We start from the raw sequence: 12,608 nt of genomic DNA, 5'->3' as shown, positions 1-12,608 counted from the left end.
TCTCTTAGATCCAAAAAGCAGCCTTCTGTTTATTCTTGTTTTAATTCTGGCAGCTCCCAGACCCAGTGTGCCTAGTTTTATAACTTTTGAGGACAAGCAACGAGTCTGTGCAAGGCAGAAGACAAATAGCTATGGTGAGGGAGAAACAGCACTGTCTGACTATTTCAGTCTTGCCTTGCCTTTTCTTTCCAGCTTAACAAGTGATTGCTAAGGGTGATGAAAATATCTTTGGTTGTAAGGCAACCCCTGATAGCAGTTCCTGAGATTTGCAAGATTTAGGGGGTTTGAGTCTAAGAACTTGGGCGGCAGTGGTGAATCCTATGACAAAAAGAAAACTGTTGGGGTGTCAGAAGAATCATAACATGATGTTTCTTCTTTTTTAAATATTTTATTTTAATTAGAGAGGAAGACATACAGAGCAAAAGATATTAAGAGCACTGTTCAGCTCTGGTTTATGGTGTTGTGGCTATCTCCTCAGCCGATTTTCCCATGTTTTTCTATGCAAAAATGTGTTGTGACAATCCAGCATTTAAAAAAAAAAAAAAGAGCTTAGTATAGGCTTTTGAGACTTGGTCCCAGAAAGAGTCAGCTCGACACTAGTTAGTAAATCTGCCCAGTCCCAATTCTAGTCCCAGTTCCAGTCCCTGTCCCAGTCCCAATGCCAGTCTCAGTCCTGGTCCCAGTACCTTTCTGATGACCCACTGCATCAGCCCCAGGTAGTAGAGCATGGACATGACTGTACTGAAGAAAACCACAATGGGCAGCACCTGGGGGCAGGGAGGGGAATGAAAAATGGCGGGTGATTGTTGGCTCCAATGTTAGCAGGTTTCATACTGGTTTGCTTCTTTCTGCTTCTTTCTCCATTTCTAAAACATCATTAAAATATCCCAAGATCATCATCAAAGTAGGAATCTTTTTTTTTTTTTTTGGTAAGGAAAATGAATATTTATGTTTTTCTAAAGAACAAAAATATGCATATTTTGTGCTTTGACTGTAAAATGTTTATTTAAGTGACACATTATTAGCTATCAGTTGACATGTCCCAGTGTATAGGGAATGAGTAAACAAAGGAACCAAACTACTAGTTAGACTGCAAGGAAAAAAAAAAAAAAAACATTTCTATTCAAACTAGCATAGAAAACAGGGCAATGCAGGTTCTCCCATCACAAGAGGCCCCAAACTCTGTTATGAGGTCAGAGTTCCTTTTCTTTTTCTTTTTTTTAAAGCCTTTTAAAAATATATTTATTATTTATTCCCTTTTGTTGCCCTTGTTGTTCTGTTGTAGTTATGATTGATGTTGTTGTTGGATAGGACAGAGAGAAATGGAGAGAGGAAGGGAAGACAGAGAAGGGGAGAGAAAGATAGACACCTGCAGGCCTACTTCACCACCTGTGAAGTGACTCCCCTGCAGGTGGGGAGCCGGGGGCTCCAACCAGGATCCTTATGCAGGTCCTTGCACCACCTATGCTTAACCCGCTGCGCTACTCCCCAACTCCCCAGAGTCCCTTTTCTTGCTTGCAAGTTAGTCTGACCTTGATCACCAGGATCTCTATGGCAGCTGAAACACCTTACAGTTTGATAGGCTTCTCTGATTCCACAAGGGTCTTGTGTTCCATTCCCCAGTTCCTCTAAACAATTTCTTGGAGTTTGCTCCGGAGCCTGTGGCTTCTACAGCTCTAAGCATCATTAACATGGAGGAAAATGAAAGAGTACTGGGCGTGTGGTATGGGCTTCTCTGTCCCCAGTACTGGAAATGAGCCACTCTTCTATTAGGCAACTTCTCCACTGTAGTCTCTTTTACTATTTGTTCTGGATAAACTTGACCATATATTATAGGGAATGTGACTTCTGTGCTGTGATGAGATTTGCTTGTTTTAGTTTCTCCAGGGAGGGTTGTTGTAACTGGATCAGCAGAATGAATGCCAGGGACAGATAACCTTGTTCTGATCTTACACAGGCTTGGGCTCTAGCATCTACCAGTGGAATCAAGGTGAACTGTGGGCAATGCACATCCTTACACCTGTTGCCTCCTGTACAGTTAGCACTTGTTCTTTCAACAGTAAAATAATTCTACATATATACTTTTCCTTTTTTCCCCCCCAGAAAAATGAGAGTGCTTTTAATTTGTATTGAAGGGAGTTGGGTGGTGGTACATCCAGTAGAGCTCACACATCACAATGCACAAGAACTCGGGTTCAAGCTCCCAGTCCCCACTTGCAAGGGGGAAGCTTCACAAGTGATGAAGCAGTGCTGCAGGTGTATGTGTAAGTATGTATGTATGTATGTATGTATGTAATGTATGTATGTAATGTATGTATGTAATGTATGTATGGTATGTATGTATATATGTAGCTAACTCCTTCTCCCCTAGCTAGCTACTTCTTCCCTCTCAACTTCTGTCTCTACCCAAAATAAATAAACATGGGCAGGGGTAGATAGAATAATGATTATGCAAAGAGGTTATCATGCCTGAGTCTCTGAAGTCCTAGGTTCAATCCCATGTACCACCAAAAGCCAGAGCTGATCAGTGCTCTGGAAAAAAAAAAAGCCAACCTCCAAAATAATAAACATATAAATTAAAAAATTTTGTATTGGGGTACATTGGTTTATATTACAAAACAGGTTCTAGGTGTACTACCTTATATAGCAACATCCTGTATAAAGTTAACATCCTGGCCATAACATCAGTCAGCTCTGTCTCAGGTTAAACTGTTACAACTGTATAATATTGACCATAGGTATGTGTGTGTTTTTGGGAAGCTGGGATTGATGGCAGTGTTGCTGAGGGCTGGGTAATTTATTTAACTTAATTTTTATTTATTTATTTGTTTTGGAGAGAGAGAAATTGAGAGGAGAGGAGGAGGCAGAGAGGGAGAGAGAGACATCTGCAGCACTGCTTCACCACTTGTGAAGCTTTCCCCCTGAAGGTGAGGACCAGGGGCTTGAACCTGGGTCCTTGTGCACTGCAACACAAGTTACAGTGTTATTATTTATTTGCCTTCAGGGTTATTACTAGGGCTAGGCATCTGCATAATGAATTGACAATTCCTGGAAACCATATATTCCTTTATTTTTATTTTTTTTTATTTGATAAGAGAGAAAGTGTGGGGGAGGGGTGGAGACAGAGAAGGACAGAGAGAGATACCTGCAGACCTGCCTCACTGCTCATGAAACTTCCCTCTTGCAGGTGGGGCCTAGAAGCTTGAACCCTCATCATGTGCGTGGTAACCTGTGTGCTCATTCAGATGTGCCACCCCCACCCCAGTGTCTTTTTCTAGCTCCTATTTCCTTGATGTTCTTTGAGTGCATTCAAGGAAGCCTGTGTACCTGCAGGAGCAGTTTCTACCCTGCAGAGACCACACAGAGCGATGGACAGACCCTCTCTCCCACACACAGATGTACACACACCCTCCACTCTGTGCTCTGTCTTCCCCAGTTGAGTGGCTAAGAACAAGCTGCTTCCAGGAGCACAAAATGACTGAGGACACTTTGAATGAGATCTAATTTAGAAATATCTGTTGATAGCATATATGGAAAGACAGTTTGTGCTATTCTTCAGTGCTCACTCACTGAGGCGCTTTTGTTGAATTTAATGGGCAGGCAGTGCCTTCCTGAGAGCTTGTAGAAGATAAAGGGTTCAGCTCTGGGATATTTCCATGGGAGTATGTACTCTGCTTTGGATGAGAGGCTGGTGGCAGCTCTGAGGGTGGGGGCTGATCCCACTGGGATGGTCTGGGGAGCTAGTTACTTCTTTGTGACTTTTTCTTCCAATTCTGAGTTCACAATATGAATGCATCTCTTAAATCAGTCTGTAGACACTTGACCTTTCAGAGATGCTTAAGCTTTCTCAGCACCTAAGCAGCAAATCAGCAGGTTTTTTTTTTTTTTTTTGTAAGTAAGTTAACTAAAGCTGGGGTAGAGTTCCAGAGGAAAACAACAATTTGGAAGTAGAGGAACAATAACACATTGCCAAAAGGGAAACAGAAGAAAAAGCATAAGAAAGGTGTCTTTCTGTCTTTATTAACAAATGTCTCTGAGAACTTCTCAGAGGAAAGTGAGTTTCAACTCCAGGAAGGGATCAGACTTGGGCATATGGGGTCAGGCTGTTTTCCCACCTGTAAAATCAGGTCCCTTTGGCTGGACTAGGATCTAGCCTCGAGGCTATCAAAAGCTGATGATGAGGATGGAAAAGTGAAGGAAAGGTTTAGCATGAGAAAGGCTCTGGAAGGGTGGAGGTAGGGAGGGGCAGGATGAAGGTAACCAGCTGTCTCAGCTCTCTGGGGGTAGAGAGGTTTCCTAAGTTCAGAACTGTCACTGATCCCGAACCTGGAAGCTATTTGTGGCCATATGCCTATTAGTTGCCAGATACCTAAAGTCTCAGATGCTATAACCCTCATGATTTTTTTAAGTATCTGAGGCAATGGTCCAAGCTCCCCCCACCACCACCCCACCAGGGTATATGTGGATTTCTGACTTTCTCTAGATGTTTCCCTTAAGAGTATAGTAACCATTTATCATCATCATCATCATCATCATCATCATCATCTTCATCATCATCATCAATTTATTTTTGGATAGAGACAGAGAAAAACTGAGAGGGAAGGGGGAGATAAAGTGGGAGAGAGAGACACTTGCAGCACTGCTTCACCATTTCTGAAGCTTCCTCCCTGCTGATAGGCACTGGAGGCTTGAATCCAGGTCCTTGTACACTGTAATATGTGTGCTCAACCGGGTGTGCTACTGCCTGCCCCCAGCAAAGTCATTATTATAGCATTGCCCCTCAACCAACAACACAGTTGCTGTTGAGGTGTAGTCTGCTGACTGCCTGTCACGAAAGTAAGAAAGGGCAGTTCTATGCGATGCAGCCCAAACAAGCCCAGCAGTAGATACACTTGCTTTCTGGTCACTGAGGATTTAGCTGACCACCTGCGCAGACCAAGAAGTGACTAAAAAGGGAAGGGCCATAGAGAAAAAGGGGTTTGGTTTTACCTTAAATGCAAAGAAGTGGTCTGTGTATTTCTCACCAAAGACAAACGAAGCACCAGCATTAGTGAACTCCAGGAATGTCTGCAACAAAGAGAGAAAGAGCAGAGAATTACAACCTCCAAAGTGGTAATTACAGTTCACAGGACTGAGTGGGCTCCGAGAGGGTGAGCACCCAGTAAACTGGTGGATAGACGTGGAAAGAATTTTTTCAGCCTGGAAGCATATATTTGAACTGTAGCTGCCTATAGATTTTCAGCCATTTCTAACATTCAGTCCAGGATACTAAAGAATGAGCTAGAAGTGGTTATTTGTACCCAGAAAGCCAAAGATGGCACAGAGGTGGCACTGCTTGCCAACAGATGTAAAAAAAAAAAAAAAAAAAGTCGGTTCTCTGTGGAACCATGCTAAAAGGGTGACAGAAACTCCTAGAGGGGGCCAGGTGGTAGTGCAGCGGGTTAAGTGCACATGGCATGAAGCGCAAGGACCGCTGTAATGATCCCAGTTCGAGCCCCCAGCTTCCCACCTGCAGGGGGGTGGCTTCACAAGTGGTGAAGCAGGTCTGCAGGTGTCTGTCTTTCTCTCCCCCTCTCTGTCTTCATCTCCTCTCTCGACTTCTCTCTGTCCTATCCCACAACAAGGGCAAAAGAAAAAGGAAAAAATAGCCACCAGGAGCAGCAGATTCGTAGTGCAGGCACTGAGCGCCAGCGATAGCCCTGGAGGAAAGAAAAGAGAGAGAGAGAAAGAAAACTCCTAGAGAAGAATGAAGAAGGCAATAGGCTTTGAAGAGTGAGTGATGCGGTGAATGACAGGATAAGGAGAGAACATTGCCAACAACTGGATGCTAATATTTAATGGCAATTATTGACACTAAGTCTTTTATGTGATTAATTAATAGTGCTAATGGTATTTGATATTAAACTAGATAGAGTAACAGATTCTTTTTTTTTTTTTTTAAGAATTTACTTATTTATTTATTCATGAGAAAGATAGGAGAGAAAGAACCAGACATCACTCTGGTACATGTGCTGCTGGGGATCGAACTCAGAACCTCATGGCTGAGAATCCAATGCTTTATCCGCTGCTCCACCTCCTGGACCACAACAGATTCTTTTTTTAAAATAATTTTTATTTATATTAGTGAGAGAGAGAGAGAGAGAGAGAGAGAACAGAGAGATCAGAGCGCTGCTCAGCTCTGCATTATGGTGGGACCTCAGAGCCTCAGGCATGGAAGCCTTTTTGATAACCATTATGTTGTGTCCTCAGGCCCTGATTAATAAATTCCATATTGTCTAATTATTGTTTGTCTAATTTTATGTTATGGAAATAAAATTTGGGTCAAATAATGCAGATCAATAAAATATCTATTTCTGTCACATCTCAAAGATTATATTCACATGTTAAAAGTAATATAGAAGCAAGGAGCAGCTTACCTGAACTTGTTTGCCCAACCATTCAAAAGCTAAAAATCCAGGTTCAGTCCTTAGGATTAAGAGTCCAAAAAGAAACTGTAGCCCAATACCCCAAAAGACAGGCCTCCAGTAAACCTACACAGAAAGATCAAGGGAGACACATTATTAGGAATGCCATGGGCTGGATAGATAGCACAGCCGTTATATAAAGTGACCTTCAGGGTGTGGCATACCTAGTTAAGCACACACATCACAGTGCACAAGGACCTGGGTTCAATCCCCTTGGTCCCCATCTACAGGGAACAATCTTTATGAGTGGTAAAAGTACAGCTACAGGTGTCTCTCTCTCTCTTTCTACTTCCCTCTTCCCCCTCAATTTCTCTGTCTCTGTCAATTAAAAAAAAAAAGTCAAAATGATATTCATGCCTGAGGCATTATAGTCCTCAGTTTCAATCCCTAGCATCACCATAAGCCAGAATTGAGTGGTACTCTGGAAAAAGCAAATAAATGCAAACAAACAAACAGAAAGTGATTGCTGAACTCAGCATAAATGTTCAGAGACTGACCATTTCTTTAGGAGTTAAAATGTGACCTGTTACCCACATGTTCTTTGGAGACTAAAGCAGTCCTGATTAAAAAAAGAAAAACCCCTTGATAGGATCACACTTAAGAAGTCTCAGCATTTTACTCTATTCATTTTTACTTTTTTAAAAAATGCGTTTTTAGAGAAATGCAAATCAAGACAACAATGAGATACCACTTCACTCCTGTGAGAATGTCATACATCAGAAAAGGTAACAGCAGCAAATGCTGGAAAGGGTGTAGGGTCACAGGAACCCTTCTGCACTGCTGGTGGGAATGTCAATTGGTCCAACCTCTCTGGAGAACAGTCTGGAGAACTCTCACAAGGCTAGAAATGGACCTACCCTATGACCCTGCAATTCCTCTCCTGGGGATATATCCTAAGGAACCCAACACATCCATCCAAAAAGATCTGTGTGCACATATGTTCTTAGCAGCACAATTTGTAATAGCCAAAACCTGGAAGCAACCCAGGTGTCCAACAACAGATGAGTGGCTGAGCAAGTTGTGGTATATATATATAGTGGAATACTACTCAGCTGTAAAAAATGATGACTTCACCGTTTTCAGCTGATCTTGGATGGACCTTGAAAAAATCATGTGGAGTGAAATAAGTCAGAAACAGAAGGATGAATATGGGATGATCTCATTCTCAGGCAGAAGTTGAAAAACAAGATCAGAAAAGAAAGCACAAGTAGAACCTGAAATGGAATTGGCATATTGCCCCCAAGTAAAAGACTCTGGGGTGGGAGTGGGTGGGTGGGGAGAATACAGGTCCATGAAGGACGATAAATGACATAGTGGGGGTTGTATTGTTAAATGGGAAACTGGGGAATGTTATGCATGTACAAACTATTGTATTTACTGTTGAATGTAAAACATTAATTCCCCAATAAAGAAATAAGTTTAAAAAATGCATTTTTTATTTATTTGAATGAGAGAAATACAGAAATAATGGGAGTGGGGAGAGAGGGAGAGGGATAGGGAGAAGGAGGGAGGGTGGGAGGGAGGGGGAGAGAGAGAAAGAGAGAGAGAGAGAGAGAGAGAATATGAGTATTGCTTATGTCTGGTGGGACTAGAGATTGAACCTGAGCCCTCAGAGCCTCAGACATGAAAGTCTTTTGCAGAATCATTCTACTGTCTCCCCTGCCCTTCTGTTCCTCTTAAACTTGGGCTCAAAGCCTTCAGTCCCAAAAGGGTATGTGACCATTATACCATGATAAAATAACTGGGACACAGAGAGTAGTCATTGTAGGGCCACTAACAGAAAGAGAATCTAGCCTTGATAGTCATGGTGAAAATATTAGATACATAGTTATTTCCCTCATCTGGAAAATGGAAAGACAGAACATAACTTCATTGTAAGCTTAAAGCTTGTGGATTTGATGATTTGTAAGTGAATTAAGTGAAATTCTACCCTATTGAGGGTCTTTTATTTCACTGTGAAAGGAATCAATTAACTCTAATGGAGACCCAAGAGTATAGCACTAATGTTACAGCACTAATGTACAATTACCTGTCTTCATTTTTGGTACAGGAATGAGTGGTCTGCAAAGAGCTATAGGACTGGAGGCAGGGAAAAACAGTGAATATATTCACCCAAATAGGGCAGAGTCTGGGTCCTATTAAGTATCCCTGGTCTCTGATGTATGCTTCCCCCCCCTCCCCTGGGGTTAACCTTTCAGCCAGTGAAGGCTTCCAGAGTTTGCCATTATGAATCATGAGGGAAAACTCTGATATCTCAGAATTCTTGCTCCTATAATGGGTTGGAGACAACAGAACAAGGATAAAAATCGAATTCAATGTGAACAAAACTGTTTAAGGATGAAAAAAAAAACCTTTGGAGTAAAAGAACACTAAATTGCAAATGGAAATTTGATAAATGTCAGGATTCAGTGGTAGAATATTAGATTAGTTACTGGTCTGGGGAAATCTGGATCAAAATGGATGCACTTTTTGTTGTTGTTTGAAGGAGCAAGTTAGGGTATGTGAGGAGGACACTGGACCTGACAGGAGAGACTATCTCACTGGTTGTGTACCTAGGAAATGACTGAGAATGAAAAATGAGAGAGTAACCCTGCTGTGAAGCATCTGCAAGAAGGGTACCATCTTACCTCTTGGAAGATTACAGTGAGGGGAGAAAGAGATTGGATGACAGTTAAGGCTTTGCAGGCTCATTATTTTAAATAATTTAAACAAATAAGGGGACACCACTACTCCCTAAAGAAAAGGGCTGATTTCATACTTACTTTGGTCGGATACTTGGAAAACAGAAATAATAGTGTCATGTACATGATGAGTCCACCAAATGAGATCAGTTGCTGGCTTCCCAGTGCGGCAGTGTCAAAGATCAGCCAGAATAAAGACCCCAGGACCAGTGAACTCCAAATCACCCTAAACAAACCAGAGATGTGACACTGGTATAATGGGTTATGCATACTTGAAAGTCTTAATCAGGCTTAACTGAGCAAAACCAAAGAAAACAACAAATCTTGGTACCAGAAAATTATGCTTCTAATTTAAAAAAAAAATTTGTTTTATTTGATCGGACAAAGAGAAATTGAGAGAGAAGAGGGAGTCAAAGATGGAGAGAGACAGAGAAACACCTGCAGCACTGCTTCACTGCTTGTGAAGCTTTCCCCCTGCAGATGGGGACCAGAAGCTTGAACTGGGGTCCTTGCACACAGTAGTATGTGTGCCACCACCAAAACCCTGGAAATTGTGCTTCTAAAGATCACACTTTGGTTATGGTTATGAGGGCAGAAATGTATAAACAATTAAACAATGTCCTCTCGGTTTCACCACTGTTGGGCCTTTCACTGTCATCCTCTCTCTCTCTCTCTCTTTCTCCCCACCTCCCTCTCTCTTCCTCTCTCTCTTTCTGTCTCTCTCATTAAAATAAAACATACTTAAAGGGGGTGGGATGTGGCGATGAGGTTGAGAACACATGTTATAATACACAAGGATTCAGGTTCAAGATCCAGGTTTCCACTGGCAAGGGGAAAGAGTCACAATCCACTGGCAAGGGGAAAGAGTCACAAGTAGTGAAGCACTTCACAAGTAGAGAAAGCTTCAAGTATCTCCCTTTTTTTGTCCCTCTCCGACTCCCCCTTTCCTCTTTATGTCTCTATTCAATAAATAAAAAAAAAAATCAGGAAGTCATCAACTCTGTTTTAGGAGATGAGTGAGGTGTTTGATCCCTTTGCCTTTTAAGGGAGGGATTGATCTTTGTAGTTGGAACATATCATTTGAGCCTCAGAAAGCTAAGTTAGACTTGAACTGGATTCTGACTTTGCTGAGCAGTCAAATGGCTTTACAAGACTAACTCTTGCTGTGTATGGCAGAGGAAAAGTGGGAGCTCTGTTGGGATTGCCAGCTTTGGTTTATTAGGTCAACATGTGTGATGCTTCCTGAGGGAACCCATGAGCATCATGCTGGGAAGAGCTAGTCCTGGGCCCTACCCAGCAGCGCCACCTAGTGGTAAAGACCCCACAAAGTGGCTTGGGAGACAGCCTTAGACAGTCAGCTAGAAGTCACGGGGTCTTTACTTTGGTGCCCTACTTACAATTTGATCAGGTCCTGCTTTTAGTTTCCCTTTCAGATCTTCTTACTCAATTTCTGTTGATGAGTGGGATCATCCCATACTCATCTTTATCTTTCTGACTTAGTTCACTTAACATAATTCCTTCTAGCTCTGTCCAAGATGGGTCAGAGAAGGTGGGTTCATTGTTCTTGATAGCTGCATAGTATTCCATTGTGTATATATACCACAGCTTTCTCAGCCACTCATTTGTTGTTGGGCACCTGGGTTGCTTCCAGGTTTTAGCTATTGTGAATTGTGCTGCTATGAACATAGGAGTACACATCTCTTTTTGGTTGGGCGTTATGGAGTCCTTGGGGTATAACCCCAGGAGAGGAATTACTGGATCATATGGAAGGTCCATGTCTAGCCTTGTGAGAGTTTTCCAGACTGCTCTCCACAGAGGCTGTACCAATTTACATTCCCACCAGCAATGTAAAAGGGTTCCTCTGTCCCCACATCCTCTCCCTCCTACCTTATATTTTTGTTCATTAATCCTTTCTTAAATAAAAAATTTAAAAAAAAGAAGAAGTCACGGAGTCCTACATGGAGGACTCCTGTGTAACAATTTGAAGATACTTCTTCCTAAGGAGTAAGTTTTATGCCTAGAGCAGGAAGCCGACTCCCCAAGTCAGAGGTATTCTAACCCACATCCAAGTTTTGAGGCTGGTAGTGGAGCAGGTAACAGGGAAAAGGAAAAAGAAGGTCCCAGCTGAGGAGGGAAGGTGGGCACACAATCAGGTTCATAATTCTCATTACTGTGTGGGATGGGGCATCTTAACTATAATGTTACAGATGTGATCACTGAACTGTTAACTCAGGACAAGAAGGGTCCTGGGCTTTTAACATTTTAATACAATGTGCGAATAGATAGCTCTCTGAAGAAAGTTAAAATGATGAAATGATGACAGGTGAAACCAAAAAGTTATACTTGTTTGCAATCCTTGAGAAATGACTTTAAAAATAGTTTTTAATTTTATTTTTCCTTTACTGGGGGGGATTAATGGTTTTCAGTCCACAGTAAAATACTTGTTACATGTGTAACATCTCTCAGTTTTCTGCATAACACTCTACCCCCCACTTAGAGCCTCCTCCACCATCATGTTCCAAGACCTAAACACCTCCACTCCCATCCCACACCCCACAGTCCTTTACTTTGGTGCAATACACCAACTCCAGTCCAAGTTCTGCTTTGTGTTTCCCCTTCTGTTCTTATTTCTCAACTTCTGTCTATGTGGGATCGTCCCATATTCATCCTTCTCTTCCTGGCTTATCTCACTTAACATAATTCCTTCAAGCCCCAGCCAAGATGAGGTGAAGAAGGTGAATTCATTATTCTTAATAGCTGAGCAGTATTCCATTGTGTATATATTCTACAACTTTCTCAGCCACTCATCTGTTACTAGACACCTAGGTTGCTTCTGGGTTTTGGCTATTACAAATTGTGCTGCTGTGAACATAGGTGTACACAGATCTTTTTGGATGGGTGTGTTGGGTTCCTTAACATTAACTTTTAACACATCTTCCATGCAAAAAGTTAAGTATTAGTGGCTCTCAAGATCAAAGCAATTTCTAAGACTCCAGTTTTCAACAAGTAAAAGGCATGGAGAGAAAGAAATAAAGAGAAAAAGAAAGCCAGATTAAATTACTTGAATTATCTTGTCACTAAAGAAATGCAAATAAAAATGTAAACACTGAGTTACTGGCTGATCTAAATTAATCAGAAGCAGATAAAGTGATTTGTGTTCATCCTAACTTTTAGAATAGCAAAAAAAAAAAAAAAAAAAAACCAAGCAAAATAAACAGTCAAAGAGGAGGTTAGGAAGCAATAACAATAAGAGAATATGTTCTGTAATCACCATTTTGTAAATAATGTTTAAAGAAAGCATGTAGCTGGGAACTAGCTCAGTGGTAGAGCATAGGACTTGCAGGCACCAGGTTCTAGACTCAGTCCCTGACACTACATATGCCAGAGCTGAGCATGCTCTGGTCTTGGCCTTTCTCTCTCTCTCTCTCTCTGTCTCTCTCTCTCTCTCTCCCCTCTCCCCCTC

At 41.8% G+C, this 12,608-nt stretch overlaps 1 protein-coding gene across 1 annotated transcript in view; it reads right to left on the bottom strand.

Moving 5' to 3' along the window:
• SLC28A3 (solute carrier family 28 member 3) overlaps positions 1 to 12,608 on the bottom strand; it is an 81,961-nt gene that overhangs the window by 19,694 nt on the left and 49,659 nt on the right. The window contains exons 6-9 of the mRNA XM_007528395.3: positions 9,227 to 9,371; positions 6,417 to 6,530; positions 4,990 to 5,067; positions 687 to 767 (exon numbers count right to left, since the gene is read on the bottom strand). Coding sequence (XP_007528457.2) covers positions 687 to 767; positions 4,990 to 5,067; positions 6,417 to 6,530; positions 9,227 to 9,371 — 418 coding nt within the window. The remainder of the gene's footprint in view (positions 1 to 686; positions 768 to 4,989; positions 5,068 to 6,416; positions 6,531 to 9,226; positions 9,372 to 12,608) is intronic.

The sequence above is a fragment of the Erinaceus europaeus genome, chromosome 10 (genome assembly GCF_950295315.1).
Source record: "Erinaceus europaeus chromosome 10, mEriEur2.1, whole genome shotgun sequence".
In the NCBI taxonomy this organism is placed as follows: Eukaryota; Metazoa; Chordata; class Mammalia; order Eulipotyphla; family Erinaceidae; genus Erinaceus; species Erinaceus europaeus.
The sequence above is the reverse complement of the archived record's forward strand: the minus strand, read 5'-3'. Positions and strand labels throughout refer to the sequence as shown.